The sequence below is a fragment of the Monodelphis domestica genome, chromosome 4 (assembly GCF_027887165.1).
Source record: "Monodelphis domestica isolate mMonDom1 chromosome 4, mMonDom1.pri, whole genome shotgun sequence".
In the NCBI taxonomy this organism is placed as follows: domain Eukaryota; kingdom Metazoa; phylum Chordata; class Mammalia; order Didelphimorphia; family Didelphidae; genus Monodelphis; species Monodelphis domestica.
The window spans coordinates 85,623,072-85,649,854 of NC_077230.1; the positions used below are offsets into that span (position 1 = coordinate 85,623,072).

General features: G+C 38.4%; 1 protein-coding gene across 3 annotated transcripts in view; it reads right to left on the reverse strand.

Moving 5' to 3' along the window:
* POLQ (DNA polymerase theta) overlaps positions 1-26,783 on the reverse strand; it is a 141,434-nt gene that overhangs the window by 78,779 nt on the left and 35,872 nt on the right. For all 3 annotated transcript variants that reach the window (XR_008911118.1, XR_008911119.1, XM_007493754.3), the window contains exons 7-12: positions 21,760-21,907; positions 15,832-15,978; positions 14,905-15,117; positions 12,426-12,568; positions 11,241-11,457; positions 10,039-10,181 (exon numbers count right to left, since the gene is read on the reverse strand). Coding sequence is in view for 1 of the 3 variants with exons in the window: in XM_007493754.3 (XP_007493816.2) it covers positions 10,039-10,181; positions 11,241-11,457; positions 12,426-12,568; positions 14,905-15,117; positions 15,832-15,978; positions 21,760-21,907 (1,011 nt within the window). In the remaining 2 variants the exon portion in view is untranslated. The remainder of the gene's footprint in view (positions 1-10,038; positions 10,182-11,240; positions 11,458-12,425; positions 12,569-14,904; positions 15,118-15,831; positions 15,979-21,759; positions 21,908-26,783) is intronic.

Consider the following 26,783-nt stretch of genomic DNA (forward strand, 5'->3'; position numbering starts at 1 on the left):
ACCTCTGCCTCCACCCATGCTTAATGTAGTATTATGATCATTTAAATTTATAGAAATAAGCAGGTAGAAATGTTTCTTCTACAAAACTTAGAAATGATTCCAATAGTACAGACGGAAGTTTAACTCAGCCTCTGGCCATTGAAATCCTGACTCCTCTAGAAATCCAAAGCAGAGTATTAAGCTTCCAGCTAAAGCATACGGGGCTAGATAAGACCAAAACAGACAAGTCCTAGAACCAAACTATTCTTATCAATTGAATACAAGTTCAGGGCAAGAAATTTCTTTACTTAAACATTGCTTATTGCAAAAGTGAGGCAAGAAAAAAGCCAAACATCATAACTCTGTGCCATAACACTCATCTACCAGAAGTTACCTGGCACAGGTGAATGGTGAAAGCTTAATGAGCAACGCTTAAACTTAGAGCAAACCTTTCATCACTTTGGGCTACTAGCGTAAGGTTAAAGTGCTGTGAGGAGACGATCCCTCACATAAGGACCATAAGATCATATCAAAGCATGAAAAATATTCCTTAAGAACCTAAAGGAAGACCAGCTTTAAAAAAGCAGAGCACATGTTTGCCCTAACTAGGAAGCAAACAGACATTTTGCTCTCAAGAGGACAAACGAGCAAAAAGACTTTCTTATCAGCAAACCTCTCCACCAGTTTAGCATTTCTAAAAGGAACAGGCCTTTTGAAGTAGCACCAGGGAAGGCAGGAGGAATATTATTTAAATGTAAAGGTATAAACCTGTTATGTCTTTCAAACAGATCTTTGCTAAAAGATGGTATTATTATGAAGCAAAATTTAAAAAATTAAATTGTCTTAATTTGGATTGTACATGGCAAAATCACATAGGAAGGTCCAATTGTATTTCTTATAAGGCAAAGTTTTAAAGTTAAAAAGTCAGAGAAAGACTTTTGTCATATGCTATCTGTAATAATATTTTAAAAAGAATCATTGTATAACTGTACGCCAAAAACCAAGGTATAAACACAAATTTATCAAGGTTTTCAGAGGTAAAATCCTCATGGACTCTTGCAACCATGTGACTCATTACCAAAAGTATTTGGATCTGGAAAGGAAACTTAATTCAGCAGTTTCATAAATTGATCCTGCCATATAGAAGGCAACGCACCTATACCTCAGGTTACAAGTTTTTATGTCAAGTATTGAATATTATCAAAAGCAAAATTAATATAATCAGTGCAAATTTTTAATTGACCAACATCAATTGGCATATGCTTTAGAAAACTTTCAAATATATTCCAATTTTAAATATGTAGAAATCATTAAAAATTTTTAAACAGGACATAAGGTCAACAAGGATAAAAATTAGCAGCCATTATTTAAAAACCTGTATAAAGTTAAAAAATTGTATGTAAAGCACATTACTGCCACTTTATCCAAAAAGCAAATTAATAAGAATTACTCAATATCAAAATAATATAGCATCAATTCTAAATATGAAACACATTCTCAGCATTGCAAAGCCAAGGTGAAATCATTATCAAAGGCAAATGGCCTTGAGGACACTGCTTTTGGGCAGACACAGATCACTTGCACTCTCTGACACATCAGAGTGCCAAGTCCAATATTCCTCAATATTTTATGCACACAAGTGAAATTAGCTACCAGTGCAAAATCCTGTGAATGTTATCATGTCACTCATGCACTTCAGACAGGTGTCCAAACTAAACATTGTGGACTAAGGGAGGCATTACTACATGCTCCGGTGGTATAAAAATTTAAAAGCTAACATGTGATGGGAGATAATCACTCTCCTGATGTATAGGATTGATCTCAAAATGATAAAGTATGCAAAGTTGTTACAGATCTTTTAAATAATTGGGCATATCTAACTATCCCAAAACAATTGTGGAGTAACAGTGCTTGTAACAGCAAAACATGGGCTGAATGGGATAATCCATGGCCTAAATGCAAGCAATTTCAAAAGGGCTCAAAGGAATTGATAAGCCCCAAACTCCAAACACAAGGAGATATTTTCAGCCACTTTCTAATTTAACAAGACCCAACAAGCTTTCTTTTGGGGTCGAGATCTTCTGTTTATTTTCTCAGATACCAGAAGTCCATGGAAGAAAACTGAAATGATCCAGCTGAAAGACAGTCTTCCCAGAAAGTCAATGCAGATGTGCCTGGCACCATCCACAACATGGCACCGATGCCAGACAACAGGAAAAGCAGCCAATGAACTGGGAAGAACCATCACTGCCCTATAGGCAGGTCTAATGCAATATCCACACAAATGTACTTGTATGAAAGACAATACCTAGAGAAAAATATCATTGTTACTCACTAGCATTCTATTATGCCAGTATATGGGTATTTGTTGTAAGATCTAAGTTCATCATGTACCTGAAAACTTACCCTTTGAAGTATTTGTACAATATGTAACATGCAATTATTTTAGTGGAATTGTTCCATGTTACCCAAATTTGATCAAATGAACATCATACTATTGAAATATTGAAACAGTACAGTGAATACTGTCCAATTGTAACACATTGTTGCTATCATCCAAAATGTATGTATAATATTTATCTTATAGGGTTCATTTTAAATTTGTGAGAACGAATTAGGTCTCCATTAGAATCAATCTTATTCAATAAGTTTTTGGAAAAGCATTGAAGCTTTTAAAAAGAAAAACGGGGTGGAAATGGTATTACTAACCATCTATCTCTCCTACACCCCAGAAGGAATATAAGCTAATATTATTAAATCACAATTCTCATGTAATGACAAACGTTGCATTGTATGTTGTACATGGACTGGGCTGAATATTGCCAGGAGATTAAGACTGTCAGGGACCCAACAGAATGATAATTTTGGGTCGAGGTTTTGTTTGTATGTTTACAGAGAATGAAAACACCTGGTCACCCACCAAGCACGTCATGCCATGAGGCACGGGACCAGGAAGAGAAGCAGACGAGTACCATCTATGAGGCCAGCTGATTGCATACCAAGCAAGCGGCAAGAAACCATTATTGGTGACTATAAAAACCAAACACTGACATTACACTACTTTTAATGACATTTACTATTCTACTGAAGGACAATTATCATGCTGACATCCATTGGTCTTTTATAACTAAACCAATATCAAGCATGTCAACTTGTATGGACTAAACCCCACTCATGTATTTATGACATCAGATGGATCCCACACTCCAAAGACTTTATCATGGGATCTACATCGAAACAGCTATAATTGTTCAAACACTAATGTATATCTTTCATTTCGGATATCTGTTATATATGTCAAAAGGAAATTTATTTTGTATGCATTGTAAAACTCCTTGTATTGTAAAAAATTGGTCTATCAATAAGGGTATAGACATTGGTATGACTCTCCAAAGGACAGGAGATAGAAATTTTTCATTCATGAATACAAGAATTATGTTCAATGCAAGAGATGTTGAACAGGAATGTTTAATGCACAGATGGTCCTGATGTCACTCTTAAAAAAGGGATGAGATATCAGGCAAAATGCACTTTAGAAATTTTTAATTAGGAACCAATGTTATTGAAAATTGATCATCTACATCTATGTGTAGATTATATTCCTGACAAAATCTATGTAGACATTATGTGCCAACTGCCATTGCTGTAGTTAAATGTTAACATCATTGTTGATCACTACTCCTAAAACTCCATCTTTTGGATTAATATCTTTATGGAAACTCTTTCTTGCTCTCTAACACCAGTCCCAGAATTCAGACGGCCGCTGGATTCGGGGTATATTAACTTCCACTTCAGATACCGGAAGACGTTCTGGTACATGAAAGTAAAGCCTAGGTTGGACAATCTCTGTGGACGCGCAGTTTTTGAACCTCCTAGATGGAATAGGTTATTACATACATACATGGAGCAAAGGCAAAGTATACACTAAGTTTCTCTTTTTTGGAGTATGTATTGAAAATAAGAAAAATTTTGGCACTAATAAGCTTGTAGAAAAAGTACATTGAATATTATTCATTTACACCTAGGAAAAATAAGTTACATCAAACTCTGTATGATCAAGTAACTGTAGAAATTGCTTCTACATAGAAAGCAACTCAAGCTTCTATCACTCGAAACATTGGTTTGGTGGAATGAATTTTGCAAACATTGGTTATGTTATATTCTGGGTTATTATATTGATTAATTCATTTATAGCAGAGATTTAAATAAGGCTCATATAAGAAATATGCAGCCAGAATGTACAAAGTCATTTCATTAGCTTCATTTTTATTATGTCTTCAACAAATCAAAATGTTATATTTATGGCAAAATTGATATTTGTATTAATGTTTGCACTACTGTTTGAAAAATGTAAAAGATGCTAATATCTTTGGTATGCTATTTAAAAAAAAAAAGGGGGGGATAAGACAGAAAGTATTTTTAAGAACATTTTCATACCATTTTTATATCATTTTAATCCTTTTGAGCAATTTTGATTTGATGCTCTCACTTTATTTTCGCTGAATATTTTGATTATACTATGTTGTTTTCATTTTTCTCTTATATTTTGAAAAATATTTCAAGTACTTTTAACACTCTAATCCTGAGCAATGAAGGTGCCAATATTTCTCTTGATATGTACCCAACAGCATCAGATTACAAGAACATGACAGCAATTGTTAAAGTTGCAGGTGACTATCCTGGAAAACCATCACTGATTGCATAAAAAGGGAATGCAAAGGACACCTCAATGGGCCGGATAGCCAAAGCCACACACACAAGCATATATTCCATAAGAGATGGATATATGTGGGCTGCTGAGGTTGGAGGTCCTGGGACACGGTGCTTGACACCCTCATTCACAGGTGGCTCGGGTATCAAAATCCAACCATATTGCCATGTGGCAGGCATCTAGGCGGGTGTATCCCTAAAATGCATAATCAGTACAAGGGAGAAAAAGGAAATTCCCCTTCATATCCAGATGCAGTCATCTTTTATCTTGCTACAAAAGCACTGGCAACTTCTTGTAATCCTAACTGTGTGTGGGCAATAATCTAATGCACCCGTCCTATGTTCTATGGGACTACTACCTCAATAATTCAGGACAATCAGAGTGAAAACTATTTTCTCATTACTTTTGTCATTATTTTTAATCGTTTATGAAAATTTTTATCTTTGATTTTGATTGTTTAGTATTAAGAACACATTTTATCTTTGCAATAATCTTTATGAGCAAAGAGGAAGATTTTATTATTGTTGATAATCACACTTACTTTTTTCAGCCAAGTCTTTGGCAATATTTATTGAATATCTATTTTTAATCACTTGAAGCATCAATTGGTGATGCTACATGATTTTTATAATTTTGATTTTGTTCACATTTCTATATCAACCACCTTTCATTTAAAAAAAAAAAAGGGGGATATGTAGCATCCCAAGCATATTCACATCTATGAAATATAGATGACTGTATTACTACTGTGTCTCCAAGCATGAGGCTTTACCGATAAGCTTTGTGAAGGTAACCTTGACCTGATCACGAGACCTATTGCCCAACACAAGTCCATTAACATGTTCGGAGACCAGCCCGGGAAAGCGTGGTTAGGTCCTACACGCCCAAAAGGTGTTCCCTCTACCTTGCCACCCAATCTTAATTGTCTATACTTTGTGATGTGGTTACTACGTCCTTGGGAGTACCGCCCAAGCAGGACATGAATAAATTCAGAGGCAATCCCATGAACTTCCTCTTGGCCTTTCTCCCTTCCATGGAGCTCCACTGGGCTCCTCAATGACTATGTCTCTCTCTTCTTGACCTTCTCCTTCCCCGAGGCTGGAACCATCTCGGCCTGCATTCTCTATCTTAATCTCCTCAACCACCTTGTATTCCATTATCCTCATTTTCCGCCTTAAGGAAAATCATAGGGGTTGCCTGCCCTATCCAATCACTGATTTGTCCTTGTCTTTCATTTCCACCCTGGTTCTCGGTTCCTACCTCTCCTCGGGTCCCATCACAAAGGTGAGCCCCTTCCCTTGTGGGACCCTGCTGGTCAGGGAAGTCCATTAAGGAAAACCCCACAAGGTACAATGACAAATTCCAAATACAAATATAAATAATTTGAATTTATTAGGGGTGATAACTACCTGAGAAATAATCATGACAAGAATAATTCCAATTATGAGATACTCAAAGAGTTGATTATGACATAATACCATGCATGTAAATTTATAAACATATGGCATTTTATTTTAACTAGCTTGTAACTAAACTTAATTTTTAAAAATTACCAAAAGGTATTCTATAATTTATAGAAAAAACTATTCATCACACAATATATATGAGTGAGATGGTATGTGGATAAAAATAAATCTTTGATAAACTTGCAAACACTGGTATTTTGAAGGCTAAATATATTTTCAAGTACATATAACTTCTGCAATTGGAATGGTATTTGACTACAATGCTTATATGAGTGATTAGCTATGATGGTTTTTGATTACCTGTACTAAGCATATGTGTGGCCAGCATGACATCAATTATGTTTGCTAACAGATGAAAAGTGAATGGTGACCAATATTGGAATCCTGGTTGAATCAGCTGTTTCTGGGCAGTCACACTATTATCTTATTAGGACAGAGATATAAATCTGTACCAAGTTAGAAGAATAAAAGACACAAGCATGTAATTAATGCAATTTTAACCTGACCTATTTAGTAAACTACCGATGATGAAAAATGGGAAATGAAAAGTAACAAAATCAACATAGTCCATCTCTGTTTCCTAAGGACTGGTCTAAATCAATCACTGCAACAAAAAGAACTGGGAGATCACAGTTTGGACAATAAGCTTATCTGTAAAATCTTACAGAAGATGATCATCATAGCATTGTCTTATAAAGCATCAAGAAGTCTCAGAAGTAAAAATGTAGATTGGTGAGAGATCCAGATCCTAAAAGCATTTACTGATGAAATTCAAAATAAGCCAACAAAAAAATGAGGGGGGAAACTGTCAGTTTGTGTAACAAATTTTCTCTATCAATGACAATGGAAATACTACATTTAGGTTAACATGACAGTTGTCAATGTCACATGAGTAGAAGTAGAAAGAATGCATAGAAAACAAAGCATGAAAGAGCAGCTAAAGACCAAGACCATAGTGAGAAGGTCAGAGCTAATAGTAAAACAGTTTTAAGGATATTAAGACACCAATTTTCAAGCTATTTAAGTTGCTCAGTGGATGGAGAGCCAGGCCTACAGATGGGAGGTCCTAGGTTCAAATCTGGCCTCAGACACTTCCCAGCTGTGTGACCCTGGGCAAGTCACTTGACCCCCATTGCCTAGCCCTTACTGCTCTTCTGCCTTGGAACCAATACACAGTATTGTGCTCAGCGCCCTTCCAGGATCTGTGGGCACCCAGAAGGCCTTTTATCACTTCTCTCCTGACACTTGATCTTGTGCCTTGGTTAGGCCTGGGTGCATTCTTTGCTCATCTTCACCTCTCAGAATTCCTGGACCCTTTCCTTCAAGACTCGGCCTGGGCTCCATCTTCTACATAAAGCCCCTCCCCACCCCTCCAGGGGCTGGTGCCTTCCCATGATAGGGCCTCTTTTGTGTCCTTTTAGTATAGTGTGTCTTCCTGGATCCTATATAAATAAGCCCTGAAGGCAGAGACACTCATTTTTCCTTTGCAATCCCAGTGACTAGCCCAAGTGAGACAAAGTTAATAAAGGTTTGGCGGTTGATTAAAGAGATGAGATTGCCTTTGGAAAACTGAACAGTGCTTTTAATAGTATTCTCTCTGAAACAATTTTTACGCATTCTTTCTTCCAGTAACGCTTGGTATAAGACTTCAAGTCAGAAAATACCACATTTTCCAAACAATTAAAAATACAAGTTACTTCAACAACAATTGAAATCCATAGAGCAGGCATTTGTAAGCTACAGAATATCACTTAAAACTTGCCTAGGAGAGACTGATGAAAGGAGGGAAAGAAAGAAAGGAGAGAAAACCAAGAAAAATAAAGTTTAAAAAGTACAAAAACAAAGCAAACAACCAAAAAAAAAACCTGCCTAGGATAAAAACTAACTTATAACAGGTATACCTTAACAAGAAGAGATTCACATAGTAAGAGAGTGAGGGAAAACAGCCAAGCAGGCCCCCTTGATATCTGCCCAAGACAGTCAGAGAAAGACCTCTATCACCTGAGGGACAAGAGCAGCATTGGAGGGGCAGCTAGGTGGTTCAGTGGTCAGAGTCAGGCCTTAGAAACAGGAGGTCCTGGATTCCAATCAAGCCTCTGATACTCCCTTTCTGTGTGACCTGGGAAAGTCACAGATCTTTCCCAAAAGAAGTAGTATTCCTCTTCATGAGATTATATATCTACCTTTGTGCCCAAATCTATCTAATTATAATCTGAGAATCAGTCAGCTTCTGCTCTGATTGATAGAACTACAACAGCCCAACGGGAGGAGATTATATTCAGGTTGGCATCATTAGTGCAGTGACTGATGAAGAATAGAAAAAGAGGCTTTATCCAGTCTTCAGAGAAAAAAGGCATCTCCATCCTTATTTTAGAAAAAAGAAATAGATTCAGAAGTAACCACCAAAGGACTTTACGTGTCCTGATTAAAACTATCAAGGGTCATTGAACTTGGAAATTCCACTCCTATCAGGAAAAATTAAAAATCTAGTTGCAACAAACCACTAGATTATAGACCTCCATCTGCTATCAAAATTAGAGGAAAAAAAACAAATCTGAAAAGTACTATTGGCCTTAAAGCAAACTACATTATATGACCTGTACAAACGACCCTTAATAATGCTGAAAATGCAATTCTAATGATTAATTTGTCTACATTTGAAATTCCTTGTGTTGTAAGGATTATAAAATTATAAGATTAGCTTTGCTACAAAGCAGGAGATCCTACAGGCCAACATTCCAGAGCTCTGAGAAGGCAGTTCCTGGCTGACAGGCAATTGGCTTCTCTGGAGGAGAAAAGATGTTGGTGCTGTGGCTCTGAAGAAAAGTTCATTCTCCTGGTAGCCTCAAAATCTCCTTTTCTTTATATCCCCAATATGCAGCCCAACACATGTAGTAGTCATTTTGCCTATCAAATGAATGAATTCACTAAATATTTAATGAATACAATCATTTGGTACAATAAGAAAGTGACTACAAACCTATGATGTTTGCTTAAAACAAACAAAAGCACAAAAAACCCCATTGGACTTGTTTTGGAGAAGAAAAACTCCAGCCAATGTTTCAGTAATACAGATGAGTAAATTTTCCCAAAAAAGGTTTTTAAAAATCTTAACAAAAGGTTACACAAACAAATGTTGGCAAAACCTACAATTTTCTTCATTTTCAGAAGGAAAAAGAAGGTCTTTCCTATTTTTGAAAGGTAGAATGAGGAAAACAAAGAATCCCTCCTTTTGTGATTCTATTCCAAGATAGTAGTATTTTATTTTCCTAAGGAAACATCCCCATCTTGTGGACTTTTAGGAGACTATCACAAAAGGCTATTGAGGCAATTGCAGACATAAATGTGAAGTCAGTTTATAAATAAGCTATACAGATGAAGTAGGAGAAAACTTTCCACTTTTTAAAAGGCCCACAGCATCTCGTAGAGCACAAGGCTCATAGTAGTAATACAGCATATCTACTGAATGAATGGATGTAGCCGAATAGTGCTCATGTAAATAGCCAAATGTCACCTTAAACTCAATGTTCATCTAAATAAACACATATTTCCCCACAAACTAGCTTCCCTTTCCAATAGACCCATTTCAGTTAGTGGAAACTCCATTATAGCAATACCCCAAGGTAAAAAATAATAGTCCTCTTAGATTTTTCCTCGGATGCCACGGCCTCCATGAAACCTACTCCAACGTTTCTCGCTAAAGTGCTTTCTTCCTCCTTAAACTTCCCTTGGCAGCTTGTCACGATCAGAACACTATTTTTTGTGAATGGCAGCGACGTCAAACTCAAACAGAAATCGAGGCCACAAGTACACATGTGTGTATATATGTATTTCCTTCTGCCAATATGCTTAAGGATCTAGAAAGCAAAACAGGAAACCTACCAGATAGACAATATGCAGGTCATTCTCTAAAACAAAGCCTTTCATTGCTCTCTGGAGGTCAGCAAAAATATCCAAGGCCTCAGTTGGAGAAAGAGACGAAGACAGAGTGGCTGAACCAAGGTGAGTGGGATGATATACTTTTTCTAAAAGAAAAGCAAATATTAAATTCCAAAGATGAAGCATCGCGTTCTACAGAGAATTCAAAAAGACTATGAGCACATCGTGAAGAATCTAACAGAACTAAAATAGGCCATAAATTCTTGTCAGATGAACATGTTGTCCAGCCCTTGTACTATTTCAAGCAAAAGCTTATGGAGTAACAAGGAGATGTAAAAAATATTAATTTACCCTTAAACAAATAATAAGTAATTATTAATAAAGCCTCATCCAGGACTTTTTTGTGAAGAGGAAAAGAAAAATTCCAAACTGAAAAGTATATGAATGCACTGAACTGACCACTAAGTGTTAGATCAGTACAGAGGCTCAATTCATGTGTGGTTCACACAGCGCACAGAGTAGTAAATGGTAGTATGCAACCACAGCTACCATCTGAAGTCTCTTTTGACTTTGAATCTATGATTCTTGTAACTGAAAATATAACTTCAGATTATTTTAATTCCCATTTATGTCCCTAATATTTTCCTTTGAAGAAGAGCAACAATTTAGCTTGCAAATGGTTCCTAATACTGTCCTCTGACTTGCTAAGACTTCTCCAGCAAACATCCCAAGAGGAGCTAATTCTATGCCCCTTTGAATATTCACTGGATCAATAGGAACTGCTTAGATTATATAAAAACAAATGATTTTTTTTTTCAATCAAAGTGACACAAATAGTGCCAAGCCACTGTCAGCTTCCTCCTAATAATTTTTCAAAGAAAAGTCCTCTGTATTTCCTTTTATTCAGTGTTTGTCACTCTAATAACAGTTTACAAAATTCGGCAATAGGAATAGGAAATTGCCAGTTATTAATATATAAAGAAAAAAACAAATTATTGAAGGCTTGACTTTTCAACATCATGGGGGAAAAACTAAAGAAAGCTTTTTATTATCCAGAAATCATAAGTTTTAATTATGTGATTTTGCTACTTGATAGTCTCCTTTGTCCCTTTACAATCCAATTCCTACTTATTTCCAAAAGTTTAATCTCTAAGTGTCCATGGAGAAGATGAGCAAGCAAACTAAAATAGAAATGCCATTTCTACCTTTTGTTTCACCATTAGCTTCTGAAACCTGAATGAATTCATTCTCGAGCAGCCACATCACACAGGCTTCAATTGCTCCATGCTGTTCCTGTCGGATTTTCTGCTTTTCCCCTTTCAAACTTTTCTGTTTTTCCATTTTCAGACTCGCAGCCAAAAAAGTACAAGAAGCATAAATCTGTACATCTTTTGGTGTATTGGCAACTCCACCAACTATTATCTAATAAATGGGGAAAAATGGAAAAATATTACTTATCGTGAAATAAAAAGATAAAGGGCACATAAAACAAAAGGTAATAAACTCATTTTGTCAAAAACTCTCCAGGATCTGATTGTCAAAACCAGCAGGATTATTCTTATTCCAACTGACAACTTGAAAAAATGAAAATGTCTTTAAAGCTAGTATTTTTTTTCTGTCCAAAAACAAATGGTTACCATCTGAATAAGAGAGTTTATAAAATTCTGGTACAAACAAAAAGCATCGGACAGTTAGGTGGTATACTAGATGGAGAGTTGGAAAAGTTGGGCCTAAAGACAGGAAGACTTCTGAGTTCAAATCTAGTCTCAAACATTTAATAACAGTGTGATCCTGGGCCATTCACCTCTGTCTTAGTTTCCTCATCTGTAAAATGAACTGGAGAAGGAAATGGCAAACCATTCCAGTGAGACACAAAGAGTCAGACACGGCTAAAATAACTAAAGAATAACCACTACACTAGCAAAATATATTAAAGATGGGTTTATTGTCCTAAATCTTAAAGATAATAAGTGACTAACAATTAATTATCTTGTCTTCCCCTTTTGAATGTTATAATGCATGATTCTGGATGCTTAAAAGTTCTGATTCTGTGTCTACAAAGAAGAAGTTAATTCAGAGAGAGATTGGGGCCCCCTGATTCTGATACTCAGTCTTTTGGGGACCCGGCTGCATTACAGTTTAATCAAACCTTCTATGGCCTAACAGTCATGTCCATTTCCATTCACTATGTATTTAGGGCTGTGGCTAATAATTAGAAACAGAAAAATGGAATGCTGTGTAAAGCTCTAGGGGACAGCTATCCAATGACAGAAGAGATCTAAGTAAAGCAAAAATCCATCAATACATTATTTTTCTATACAAATACATAAAAAGTTTGACTCCTGGAAGTTCTTTTACTTCACCGTAGGGACAAAACAAAACTCCCTGACCTCCAGAATAGCCCGTATCATGCTGGCTGTTGTCTCTCCTCCCTCTCTTCTCTGCAGGCTGCTGCACACAGGTTTGAGGGAGCCCTGGAGTAGAGAAATGCCTTTGGATTTCTCTGACTTCTTGCAGACTAAAATACTCTCACCTACAAAGAAAAAACAGTAGAAAGGTGTCCGAGTCCACTCGTATTTCTACAAAATAGCCAACAAGAATTTTCATTTGCTTTTTAATATGTAATGATCCTTTCCTTCTCCCACTAATTCCCCTCGTGTGCTCTACAACGGCTTCTCCAAATTCCCTCCTGCTTTACGGAATGGCGGTTTCTAGAGATACCTTCTTCATCCCTTTTAACAGATTCTCATCTTTTCGGAGAGAAGCCCTTCTTCCCTGCCAACGGTAAGCCTTTTAACCGTGGCTCAGTCCCAGTCTTCCCGCCACCAGCTGCTCACTCTGCAGCACCTTCCTCTGGCCCTGCTGCGCTGCGTGCGGCCTGCACTTGCCGCCACCCGTCTCCCTCGTCCATCCGCTGCCCCCCACCAGCTATCCTCTGGGTCACCAGGGACTTCATTTTCTAGTCCTGGAGCCTCTGGTCAGACCTCCTCCTCCTGGTCCTTCCTGTGCTGGCGACACTAGTGAGCGCTGCTCTCTGGATCTTCAAATGACTTCTTCCTGGCTCTTCTGCTGGGCCCTCAGCTGGTCCTCTTATCGCGGCTCACCCCGCTCGCTCCGGTGGGTGTGATTCTTCTCTCCGGGCTGAGGATTCCCCGGTGCATACGTCCAGCTCGGCTCTTTCTCCTGAGCCCCGGCCACGCTCCCCGCCTCACCCAAAGCCTGGCGCCCTCTCCAGCGCTCTCGTTCCAAGCGGGCCTCCTCATTTCCAGGCCCGCCTCTCTCGCAGGCTCTCGGCTTCGGTCAGTGCCCACCCCTCCTCCCTCTGGCCCACCAACCCGCCTCCGGCTCTTTAAGCGCACAGCCGCCGCCCCACTCAGACCCTTGCCAGCGCCCGTCTCCACCACTGATGGCCTCCCGGGTTTCCCTGCCTGGGCTTCTCCCCACTCCCATCCCTCTGCCACAGAGCGGTCAAAGCGATTTCACTGAAATGCCAATCGGGCCGTCCCAGGACCTCCAGTACACTGCGGAGGCGTCCTAGGGTCTCCAGCGGCAACTATCACCTCCTCGGCCTGCTATTTAACCCCTTCAGCACGAGACCCCGCACCGCCTCTCCACTTTCACTGGAGCCAGTTAGAGGCTACAGTACAGTGCTGGGCTTTGGTCTGGAATGCCTGACTGAGAAACGATAGAGAAGTGAACAAAAGGTATCTTCTTTAGAAAGGAAAGGAAAAGCAGCCCAGCTGAGCGGTCCTGGATTCCACTGACTCCATCCCAGCGGAGAGCTGTCTCCAGTGCCTTTGAAAGGTATTCCTTTATTGTGGCAGGACTCCGTGGGGGGTCCACAGCCAACATGGGGTCCATTTTAGAGGATTTATGAACTTGGATGGGAAAAAATTACATCATGATTTTCACTAACTGTGAGTGGGAAGCCCCCCGCCCCCTTTAATGATTATAGTAGTATTAGTCCTTATGACGATTATTGATAATTTAATCCTTAGTTTTGAGTGAATAGCCAAAGCGGTATATTTGCTTTATAAAAATGGTAAGGATTAGCTAAGAAAGTTACAGTTTAGGGTGGTATCAAATCTGGTTTACATCCTTTTGACCTCAGGCCTATAACCAAAAAGTTACTACCAAGCCCACCACACCCTGCCATGGGTGCAAGCACAAGACTGTCAAGAGGCGGAGCTCTGCTTTGGGTGCGAGCACAAGATGGTCAAAGGGTGGACGTGTGCTTTGGGTGAAAGCCCAAGACGGTCACCAGGAGGAGGGCCCTCTTGTGTCTCTAAACTGCGGACTCCTAAAATTGTCAGTAAAAGACTCCAAGAGGGTAAAAGCCTTTAAAAGGTCAGCAATAATAAGGGGCCACCCAAAGTGATCTTTTACAATCACTTCCTTAATCAGCAGTTGCATCCCTAATGAACCGTCTGTGTCAAAGATTTCAGCATCTTTCCCTAATTTTGTATCACTGTTACTATGTCCTAAGATTTCTCTCCATAAAAACACCATCTCCTAAGGCTTGGGATCTCTGGTCCTGTATAGGACCAGGGTCCAGCTTTGTCGTGAGGTTGGCCTCCTCTCAATAAGTCCATTATTTAGCTTGGAGTTCTGTCTTAGTGTGATAAATTTTCGTCACGTAACTTTTAGTTTCCTTTATAGTATAATTATAATATAATATTCTTTATATTTTACTTTATTTATTTAAAAACGTCATGGAGGAACCCATATGCATAAGTATGCTGATGACCAAAAATATCCCTTATAATTAGCAACTAATAATAATATAACTAACAATAATAACTAATACACAATTTTCTCACATAACTAGATTGGCCACATTCTTAGCCAACATTACTATATTCTACTTACCTATTGTATCTACACCTTTCCTTCCTGCCCGACCAGCCATCTGCTTATAAGTGAGAATATCAAGACATTGACCATTAAAGACTGGAGTCCGGATAATCACACGGCGGGCAGGCAAATTCACTCCAGAAGAAAGTGTAGACGTTGCTGCTAAAACACGAAGAAGGCCCTGACGAAATGCTCCTTCAATAATATCCCTCTCCTCAAAAGTGAGACCTGCAAAGACAGATTTCTATGAATGTTCAGTAAGGAACGTGGACACAGCTATAAGCATATCAAAATTAAATCCTTGGATAACCACTTTAAAATTTCGGAAATGCTAAAACCTGGTAATTAAGGAATCAAAGATGCTCAACTGACTTACACGAGAAACACAGTCAGCCAATCTGTCATTAGCTCCCAATTTTTTTGATGTTTTGACAGTCTATTTTTATGCAACACTGTAAACTTTTCTCCCTTTCCAATGTGCTAAATGATAAGCAAAATACACATATTTTAAGTGAAAATGAATTAAAGTTTATTTCATTTTGGATTTTTAAAACATCTAAAATAATCAAAGAAATTCCAAAACATCAAAAAACAAAGAATGACCATTGAGGCTTTCATATGAACTCCCAAAGGATCAAAAGAACAGAAAGGCAACTCCTTTAGAAGTCACTTCCTCAGTCTAACCAGCTCTAAACTCCAAGTCAGTTCATGTCTTCTGACCCAGTTAATAGTCCTATAATTATATGGATTTTCATGTGCTAATTTTTTATTTTTATCCCTAGGATGACACAATCCCTTATGACTTCTCTGAGCACAGTATGGCTAACTATAAATCAAATGTAAATGAATATGTCAGAAAAATGCCAACATCATCAAATAAGATCTCTTTAAAGAACTCAGACTCCGTTGTAATGACGTCTGATCCTCTTTGTAGCTGCCTACCTGCATGGTGAAATGCCACGCCCCATGGCACAGTTTGTTGCAGGACAGAGTCCAGGCCAGAAGGCAAGCGTTTTAACTGGTCCACCACTTCCGCGAGTCCCTTGTGGTCCAATGTAATGGGGTGAAGTTCAGGTGGCTTTGCCAATGCTTTCAGAAAACAATTTAAAAGAGACTTTAACTAGCAAGTATAAAGTAAACCATTACTTTCTCTCCCATCCACTAGGTGACATACCCTTATGATCAAGCTATACATCCTGATTCCCTTTATCATTACTACATAGCAGAAGTGGTCTAAAGTAAGTAAAACAACAAAAAGTAGGGCTAGGAGAAAGGAATTCACAAAAAAAGAACAAAAAGAGTGGGGGAAAAAAGAATAAATGACCAAGAAGAAGCCTCAGGATAAATAACAAATTTTTGTTCAGTCATTTCAGTTATGTCTGACCCTTGTGTAACCCCATTTGGGGTTTTCTTGGCAAAGATACTAGAGTAGTTTACCACGTCCTTCTCAAGCTCAATTTACAGATGGGGAAACTGAGGCAAATAGGGCCAAATGACTTGCCCATGGACACACAGCTAGTAAGTGTCAGAGGCCAGATTTGAACTCAAGAAAATGAGTCTTTCTGACTTCAGGCATAGCTTTCTGTCCATATGCACTACTTACCTCCCCAATGGAAACTATGGAATTACCATGGAATTTTTTAAAAGCAATGCAAGATCTCCAGAATACAGAGATGATATTACAAGAAAATTGGAAGGAATTATAACTGAGCCATTCAGAACTTCCAGAATGATTAGAAGATTAATAAAACTATGAAGGAAGAAATGCAGATGGAAATTAGGAAAGAAATTAGAGATCCAAAAGAATAATTAAAAAACACAAATAAAAAAGATATTTTTAAAACAGTAGATTCTATCAAAAAGAAAACAGTAAAATTAGCACTCAAAAATGCAGAGATTTTTTAAAAAATCAAAATCAAAAGAATGGAAGTCAAAGTTAAGATAGAAGAAAACCTGAGAATTCTATAAGCACAATGTAACTTTTCTTCAAGACAGAATGCACCAAGACAAGCTAAGAATAATATAAGCTTTCAATGGAGGCAGCTGGGTGGCTCAGTGGATTGAGAGTCAGGCCTAGAGACGGGAGATCGTAGGTTCAAATCTGGCCTCAGACACTTCCCAGCTGTGTGACCCTGAGCAAGTCACCTGACCCCTATTGCCTAGCCCTTATCATCTTCTGCCTTGTGTAAACCTCAAAATTTCTTAGAATTATAAATGTTGGAAATTTCACCATTGGGAAATTTCATACTTGAAAAATTTCCTATTGATAGTGGGAACTCTATTGGAATGTGAATCCCATTGGCATGGGAGGTTCCTTCTCCTTCCCTTTTTAAGATTACTTTAGGACAGAAACCTTTTGCTGAACAATGGAAAGGACTTTGACCTATGCTTAAGCATAGAACAGGAATTTCTTTGAGTCATGATTGATTTTAGAATTGATACAATGGAGATACTTGGAATCAATCTCCACCCTATTCAGTCCTAACAGGATTGAGTAAGGGCTGCAGCCTAGATCAAAATTTAATTATTCCAATCTCTACCCTACTCAGGTTAACAGGATTTAGAAAAGGCTGTAGCAAAGGATCAAAGATTTAATTATTTGAAAATATGACCTTCAACAGACATGTACAAAAGCCAGAGACCTCTGGGCGGTCCTGGGTTAAGCTAGAGCCTCCATTGGCACAGGGAAATTGATGGACAGGTGATTGGTGGATGTGAGGACTGAGGGGAGGGAACTTGGATGGTTTCCTTAAGGATAGGGGGGTCTGAAGACTGGTGGGTGGTGGTTGAGGAGTTTGTCGGAGTGGTGGGAGTGTGCTCTGAGAAGCTTGCTCGGAAGGAAGCTGAAGGTGGGGGCCCCGGAGACTGTTTCTCCATTTTGGTCACGTGAGTAATAGGGACTGATCTCTTTTCTTTGTCCCAGCTATCTAAGGGTTTGGGCCTTTTGGCCCAGCCTAAACAGAAAGGGTATTTAAGCCCTATTCCCTTCTCTCCCTTTTTCTCTCTCTCTATCTCTAATTCCTTTCTTCCTCCTATTGTAATTAAACTCCATAAAAGATTGACTGCTGACTTGAGTTTTCATTTAGGAATTACATAGCTGAATTCCTTGGCGACCTTAAATTAATATATATCAGTCTTTTAAAAGTGATTTCCTTGTAACATTGTGGTTGACCACACGGGAGTCTAAAGAATCCTCTCAATAAAACTTCTGAAATTCCTTGCTTTTTTACTATACCGTCTCACCACTTAGTCCCTCTTTTTTTAACAAAAAACGTGGCTTAAAGACACAGCTGCTAGAACACGTGAGTATAAAAAACTTTTTCTCTTTTCTCTTTTCTCCTTAAGTTAAATTGGAATCAGCAGTTTTTTTCTTTTTCTTCCCTTTAATCTTAAGGGACAGCTGGGTAGCTCAGCAGATTGAGAGCCAGCCCTAGAGACAGAAGGTCCTGGGTTCAAATCGGACCTCGGATACTTCCCAGCTGTGTGACTCTGATAGACAGAAAACAGCTGTTTTAAATCTCAGCAACAGGACTCTAAAGTCCTGGCTGGAAGAGCTGTTTCTAAATATCCTTTCCCTTAAGGAACAACTTCCTGGATTAGGAAAAAAAAAACCCTGTGGAAAGTTTGTTGCTTTGCCCTGCTCCCCATGTGTTTTGTGAAATTACAAAATATATATATAAAAATGAGTACTACATTCTTTGACAATTATATGGCAGCTGAAGAAGTAGGGGCATTGAGGAATGCAGGATACCTCCAAATTTTTATATTAATAGGTACTGTCATTTTTGTAATCCTCAATACTATATTTAGAGATGATAAAATAGGAAAAATTGAGGATAAAATGCAAGCCCAATTAGAAGATCTAAAAAGTTTCTTACAGGATCAATTGGCAAACAACCACTCTACCAGAAACAGACCTGTTTCTGAACCTTTGAATGAGGAAATTTCCTTCCCTGAAATAGAGTCGGAAAACACCTTCCCTATAGCCCAGTTAACAGACTGCTTCTCTCATGCAGTGCAAATCTTGACTGAATTTAATCCCCAAAACCCTTCCCATGCAATCCCAGTTTCTCATGTTCCTTCTCCTACAGAAAACCAAATTCCAATGCAAGGGAGATCTTGTCCTCCTAGAGAAACCTGTCCTTGTCAAACTGACCCATAGGTACAAAATTCAACTAGAGGCCTGTTTCCTCTAAGAGAAGTACCTGAAATAGGACGGAATGGGGATGTGGTGACTTTAAGACATAGGATACACAGTATTGACTCCAAGATGGAAGGTAAGGGTTTAAAAATAAAGAAAGAAAGAAAAAGAAAAAATAATATAAGCTTTCAAGAAAAACACAATGAAATAAAAAATCTGAATGCAATACTTCAAGAAATCACACACAAAAAATTCTAGATATATTATAAGTTAAAAAAAAAAAAACAGATTCTAGAGAGAAGCCCAAAGATTCAACTCACTTAAATAATAATCCTGGCAAAAAAAAATCCTGGCAAAATGTCCTAAGTCGACCCTTCACATAGCAAGGGGAAAGCAAGTCTTAGTTGTACAATTCACTCAAGAAAATTGCAAGAAAAAAACTGGAGTAGAAAAAGCAAAGGAAACCAGTTTGCAACCAAAAATAACATTAAGTTGAGCTTAAACGTTAATGATAAAAAAAAAAGAAAATTTGAATTTTTTTTCCTGAACAAGGTAGGAGTAATTCAAGGATATGACAATTCATCAAAGACTAATAATAATTATGATGATGATAGCTCATTTATATAACACTTTAAGTATCATCAAGTAGCGTGGACAGGAAAGAGAACAGAAAGATTAGGAACTGAATGCAATGGTGACTGAGTTAGGAGTCAGAACTATTCAGTTGTTTCTGCTACCTACTATTACCAAAAAAAAAATCTTAAACTATAATCATCAAACATCACAAGAACATTCACAATTGTTCTCAATCTGCTTTTGAAAAACTTACACAGATATGAAAAAGTGATCCCCAAGATTGCTCAGTAACGCTGCCTATATCGTTTCTGAACTATAGCAGAATCAGAGTCATCTTCTAAGAAACTGTCCAGTAAATTTCTTCTTCATTTGAAATGTGGCTACAGCTGAGCTGCAGCCTCTTTAGGCATCTCATTAATAATCTCTTGCCCCCAAAGTATAAATGTATGCAAGAAATGGATTATTTTTGTGGAAAGCACATTATTAACAGTTTGCAACTGATAGCCAACATATACTTTGAAATGGATTTCATATTTAACCATATTTAGTCTCTATATATGGGTTCTTGCACATGACTATTACAAATTATGTAATTACTTTTAATATTGTAACAGAAGAGGTCAAAGCAATAGTTTCCTGAAGTATGCTTGAAATGCAGGCGTGGTGTTAATGACTGAATTTCAGCATTGTATTCCATTAAAAATCTATTTTATGTGCAGGGGAAGAACGTTCTATAGGAGTTTTCCATTGTAAAAAATCTTGTGAAAACAATAATCTTTTCCCAAAAATCTTTCAATTTGCATTAATCCATTTAAAAGCATCCTCTATATTGATTGGCAGCTTTTTAAGTGGTAATAAGCAACAAAGCAGCTGGCATTTTGTTATGGACTAAATGTTCAGCCATTAGATGAATACATCATTTGTCTCTCTCTCTTTTTTTTTTTGCTATTGTAAATAGTACTATTCATAATATTTTGAAATATATGAGACCTCTCTTACACCGACTCCTTTAAAGGATAAACCCAGTACTGTGAGATCACAGGATCAAAGGACTGGAACACCTTAGTAACATTTTCTCACACATTGAAAAATAATGTGCCAAATAAGAAAAAGTCTCAGACTCATAGCCTATTCCTGCCCCCTTTTCATGCGATTCCTTCCTCCCTAGCAGCATGAGCTGCATAGTGGACTGTGGCTCAGCTCTGGAACCCAAACATCCTTTACTCCTGAGATGCCTCTTTTCTGTTTCCCTGTTATTTTGCATTTTTATTGGTTCATTTGTTTTGATACAATTTACGCTTCCAACTGCTTGACTACAAGGGTGGAGGGGACATGTCTGAGGAGAGACTCTAAATGAACACTCTGGTGCAAACACCAACAACATGGAGATGGGTTCGGATCAAGGACACATGGGATACCCAGTGGACTCGCGCATCGTCTAGGGGAGGGGTGGCGGGAGGGGGGGAGGAAAAGAAAATGATCTCAGTTTCCAATGAATAATGTTTGAAAATGACCAAATAAAATAATGTTTTAAAAAAAAAAAGGCATGTTACCTGAAAAGATAAACAAAAGATCCTTAAAAAATGAGATGATATATTGAAGTGTTTTGCAAACCTTAAACCACTAAATGATAACCATTAATTACGATTTGTTAACTAATAAAGAGCACACCCACTTTTCCAGTTTATACATTGCAGTTTACAAATTCTTATTATTGAAATCTTTTTATGACACAACAATCATTCGTCTAATACACAATCCCCTGGATTGCACATTCTCTTCAAAAAAGCAGTTAGGCAAATTTGTTTGCTATACTAATTATGACTGATGGTGTATAACTTAGCACTTACACAGTTTACCGTTTCTTAACAGAACCATAGATCAAACACTGTAAGTAATATGGGCTAGGTGTGACCCAAATTGTAATTTTTTTAGGGCTTTCACTTACATTAGTGTCACTACTGCCTGTAGCTCCTGAGTCCAAACAAGAACCCTGGAACACCCATAAACTCTCCCAGCTAGAAGGACATGCCTGACCTGGGGTGTGCTGGATGTCAACAAGACAGAGAGGGAGGACGGCCATCTCCTGGGAGCACAGGTGTGCAGCACACCAGCTTTCAGCTTCCGGCTAATTTCCACTGTCTGTAACTCACCCTCTGCTTGACGTTGAAGATCGCAGAACTCATGGGCTATGATATTCGCCAGTTTCTCACACCAGTTCTTGGATGGACAGAATATTAGGACTGAATAGCCATCACGAATGATCTCATAACATAAACTAACTATATGGTCCTCATCTCCCTATAAGGAAAAGAAAAGAGTAGCTTTTAATTGCTTTTATAATATAAAATACTTCATAAAACAAGATTTATTCAAGAAATTCCAAGTCAAAAATCATTTTATTTCCCAAGCAAGGTGTTTGGCTTCTTAATGTCATTATTAAAAAAAAAAAAAAGCCATGACCTGCTAGAGAACTTTAAACTTCTTGTGTTGTGAGCTAGTGGGAATCTCAGTGGCCCAGTGTGGCCCAGATTCCAACCTCCTGGGATTATCATGTGAGAGATGGGAGTTAGAGAACCCTGAGCAGCAACCAATTAGAAGATTAAAAGGTGTGTCTCTGTTGCTTACCCCACCTAAAAAATACAATTGCCCCAACTTGTTTTCTCTTCTTCATTTCCCAGAAGATGACAAACACTCATTCTTAATGATTAGATAAGCCTTACCATGCACCACCACACTTATCATAGGCAGCTAGGGAGCTCAGTGTTAGCCCTAGAATCAAGAAAACTTGAATTCAAATGCCATGCAAACACTGTGTGATCCTGAGCAAGTCACTTAACTGCTTTCAGCCTCAGTTTCCTCATCTTCAAAATGGAAATAGAGTACCACCTCACACATTTGCTGTGAAGACCAAATGAGTTAGCATACATATAATACTTCGCAAGCTTTAAAATACTATGTGAAAGCCATTGTTATTATTATTACTATATAATTACATACTTAGATTATTTTTTTAATTCAAAAGAATTTTATTGACCTACCACTTTTTTATGTGCCAAGAAAAGATAACTGTTCTTTCCTAGCACCCAAATTGGTCTCAAAGCAACCAAGTCATACAAATTCTAAAATAATTCTTGAAACAATTTAATGAAATGTTAGGTGGGAAAGAGGTGAGGTGGAGCAAAGATGGCAGCTTAGTAGCAGCAAGAGCTGAAACCACTCTGACAATCCTTCCAAATCAATCTTTAAAAAGTGCCTCAAAAGAATCCAGAGCTTCCGGTCAAGATGGCGACTTAGAGAAAGCTAAAGTTCAGACTTCCTGAAACCCTTCCTTACCGATCTCAAACCGAATGCTCCTAGGGCACCGAAATTCAAAACGATCAACAGCATAGACCCCGGGAGTCCTCCTCCTGGACCTGGACCTGGATCAAAAGGAACGCCCCCCCCCCCCAAAAGCCAGAACCTGAGACCACTCAGACCTAAGGGGTAGGCAGAAGGAAGGTCCTAGGACCCATCCCACCCCAACCCAGAGCGCCGAGTCCAAGTCCAAGGCAGCAGAGGCAACCTCAGAGCCCCATGGCCTGCTATTCTGAAGGCCACATCCTGAAAACAACCTGACCCAGTCGAGGGGGAACCCAGACAGCAGGGAAACAGAGAGAGACGGGGGAGCTCTTAACCCCCTGGGAGGGGCCCTCAGAGCTCCGGGAAGCCGTGGCCCCTCCCCCTCAGAGAGCAGGGTCTTCTGAAACAACAGCAACCCTCAGGGCTGGCAAAAGGGCCTCAGGAGCCGGCTATTTTGAAGGCCACATCCTGAAAACAACCTAACCCAGTCAAGGGGGCACCCAGACAGCAGGGAAACAGAGAGAGAGGGGGGAGCTTGTAACCCCCTGGCTGGACCCTTCCATCGGAGTCTCATGAAAAAAGTCCCCGCCTCAAGGAATACTAAATTCAACCCAGGGAAAGCTAATCTCATTAGGAGCCCTCAGAGCTCCAGGAAGCCGCGGCCCCTCCCCCCTCACAGAGCAGGCTCATCTGGCCAGGTAAGGCACAGGAACAAGGGCCAAGCTAGGCTTAGAGCGTGGAAGTAAGGCAACAGAGAAGCATCAGGAGGGTGCCGAGGAGAAGAGGGCATTAACAGGGACACACCAGCAACTCCTGGCTTCCCGGGAAGACAGAACAACAACTGCATAGAACGGACAATCTGCCAAGGGCTAAAACCTCTGAACGCCAGACAGAGATAAGGAAAGCTAGTTCCCCCCACTCAGATAGAGATGGCAAACTCCACAGAAGCACAAAAGTCCCAAAATTAAAAAAAAACAAAACAAAACAAGAAGAAGGGGGTGACTTTGCACACATTTTATGGAGCAAAAATACAAAACACAGAGGAGATAGAAGAGGAAACACAAGCAAATGATCCAAAACCTTCCAAAGGAAATAGAAACTCTCCACAAACCCATGAAGAATCTGAATCTGGAATGATCAAAAAGATGGAAGCCTTCTGGGAGGAAAAGGGGGAAATAATGCAAAAGAAATTCACGCATCTACAAAACCAGTTTGACCAAACTGTAAAAGAAAACCAGGCTTTAAAGCAAGAACTAATAAAGCAAAGCCAAAAGACCAAGAAATTAGAAGAGAACATAAAATATCTCACTGACAAAGTGACAGATTTGGAAAAATAGAGGGAGAAGAGATAATTTAAGAATAATTGGACTTCAAGAAAAGCCAGAAATAAACACCAAACTCGACATCTTAATACAAGAGATAATCAAAGAAAATTGCCCAGAGATTCTAGAACAAGGGGGCAATACAGCCACTGACAGAGCTCACAGAACACCCTTTATACTAAACCCCCAAAAGACAACTCCCAGGAATGTAATTGCCAAATTCCAAAACTCTCAAACAAAAGAAAAACTACTACAAGAAGCCAGAAAAAGACAATTTAGATATAAAGGAATGCCAATCAGGGTCACACAAGACTTTGCAAGTTCTACTCTAAATGATCGTAAGGCATGGAACATGATCTTCAGAAAGGCAAGAGAGCTGGGTCTTCAACCAAGAATCAGCTATCCAGCAAAACTGACTATATACTTCCAAGGGAAAGTATGGGCATTCAACAAAATAGAAGATTTCCAACTTTTTGCAAGGAAAGACCAGAGCTCTGTGGAAAGTTCGATATCGAAAAACAAAGAGCATGGAATACCTGAAAAGGTAAATATGATGGAAAGGGAAAAGGAGAAAAATGTTATCTTCTTCTTTTACTCAAACTCTCTTCTATAAGGACTACATTTTTATATCAATCTATGTATACTAACATGTGGGGGGAAATGTAATGTGTAAATAGGGGGAAAAGAAAGACCAAATAGAATAATCTTTCTCACACAAAGATTCACATGGGAAGGGGAGGGGAGGAAAACTCCTATAAGAAGGAGAGGAAGAGAGTTTTTACTTAAACCTTACTCTCAGGGAAATCAACTCTGAGAGGTAAAAACATCCAGATCCATTGGGATCTTGAATTCTATCTTACCCAACAAGGGTAGGGAGAAGGGAAAACCAAGGGGGGGAGGAGGAGAGGGGAAAAAAAAGGGAAGGGAAAGAGAGGGGGGGAAGGGGAGGGAACAAAAAGGGAGGGACTAAAAAGGGAAACATATCAAGGGAGGGGACAAGGGGGACCAATTTAAAGTAAATCACTGGACTAAAAGGTAGAGCCGAAGAAGAAAAGGTTAGAACCAGGGAAGTATATCAAAATGCCAGGGAGTCCACAAATGACAGTCATACCTTTGAACGTGAATGGGATGAACTCACCCATAAAATGTAGACGAATAGCAGAATGGATTAGAATCCAAAACCCTACCATATGTTGACTTCAAGAAACACACATGAGGCGGGTTGACACCCACAAGGTCAGAATTAAAGGATGGAGTAAGACCTTCTGGGCCTCAACTGACAGAAAGAAGGGAGGAATGGTAATCATGATATCTGATAAAGCCAAAGCAAAAACAGACCTGATCAAAAGGGATAGGGAAGGTAATTATATTTTGTTAAAAGGGACTTTAGATAATGAGGAAATATCACTAATCAACATGTATGCACCAAATAATATAGCACCCAAATTTCTAATGGAGAAACTAGGAGAATTGAAGGAAGAAATAGACATTAAAACCATATTAGTGGGAGACTTAAACCAACCATTATCAAATTTAGATAAATCACACCAAAAAATAAATAAGAAAGAGGTGAAAGAAGTGAATGAAATCTTAGAAAAATTAGAATTAATAGACATATGGAGAAAAATAAGTAGGGATAAAAAGTAATACACCTTCTTCTCAGCACCACATGGCACATTCACAAAAATTGACCATACATTAGGTCACAGAAACATAGCACACAAATGCAGAAAAGTAGAAATAATAAATGCAGCCTTCTCAGATCACAAGGCAATAAAAATAATGATTAGTAAAGGTACATGGAAAACCAAATCTAAAACTAATTGGAAATTAAACAATATGATACTCCAAAATTGTTTAGTTAGAGAAGAAATCATATAAACAATTAATAATTTTATCGAGGAAAATGACAGTGGTGAAACATCCTTTCAAACCTTTTGGGATGCAGCCAAAGCAGTAATCAGAGGTAAATTCATATCCCTGAATGCTTATATCAACAAACTAGGGACAGCAGAGATCAATCAATTGGAAATGCAAATAAAAAAACTCGAAAGCGATCAAATTAAAAAACCCCAGCAGAAAACCAAACTAGAAATCCTAAAACTTAAGGGAGAAATTAATAAAATCGAAAGTGATAGAACTATTGATTTAATAAGTAAGACAAGAAGCTGGTACTTTGAAAAAACAAACAAAATAGAAAAAGTACTGGTCAATCTAATTAAAAAAAGGAAAGAAGAAAAGCAAATTAACAGCATCAAAGATGAAAAGGGGGACATCACCTCCAATGAAGAGGAAATTAAGGCAATCATTAGAAATTACTTTGCCCAATTATATGGCAATAAATACACCAATTTAGGTGATATGGATGAATATATACAAAAATACAAACTGCCTAGACTAACAGAAGAGGAAATAGAATTCTTAAATAATCCTGTATCAGAAAATAAGATCCAACAAGCCATCAAAGAATTTCCTAAGAAAAAATCCCCAGGGCCTGATGGATTCACCAGTGA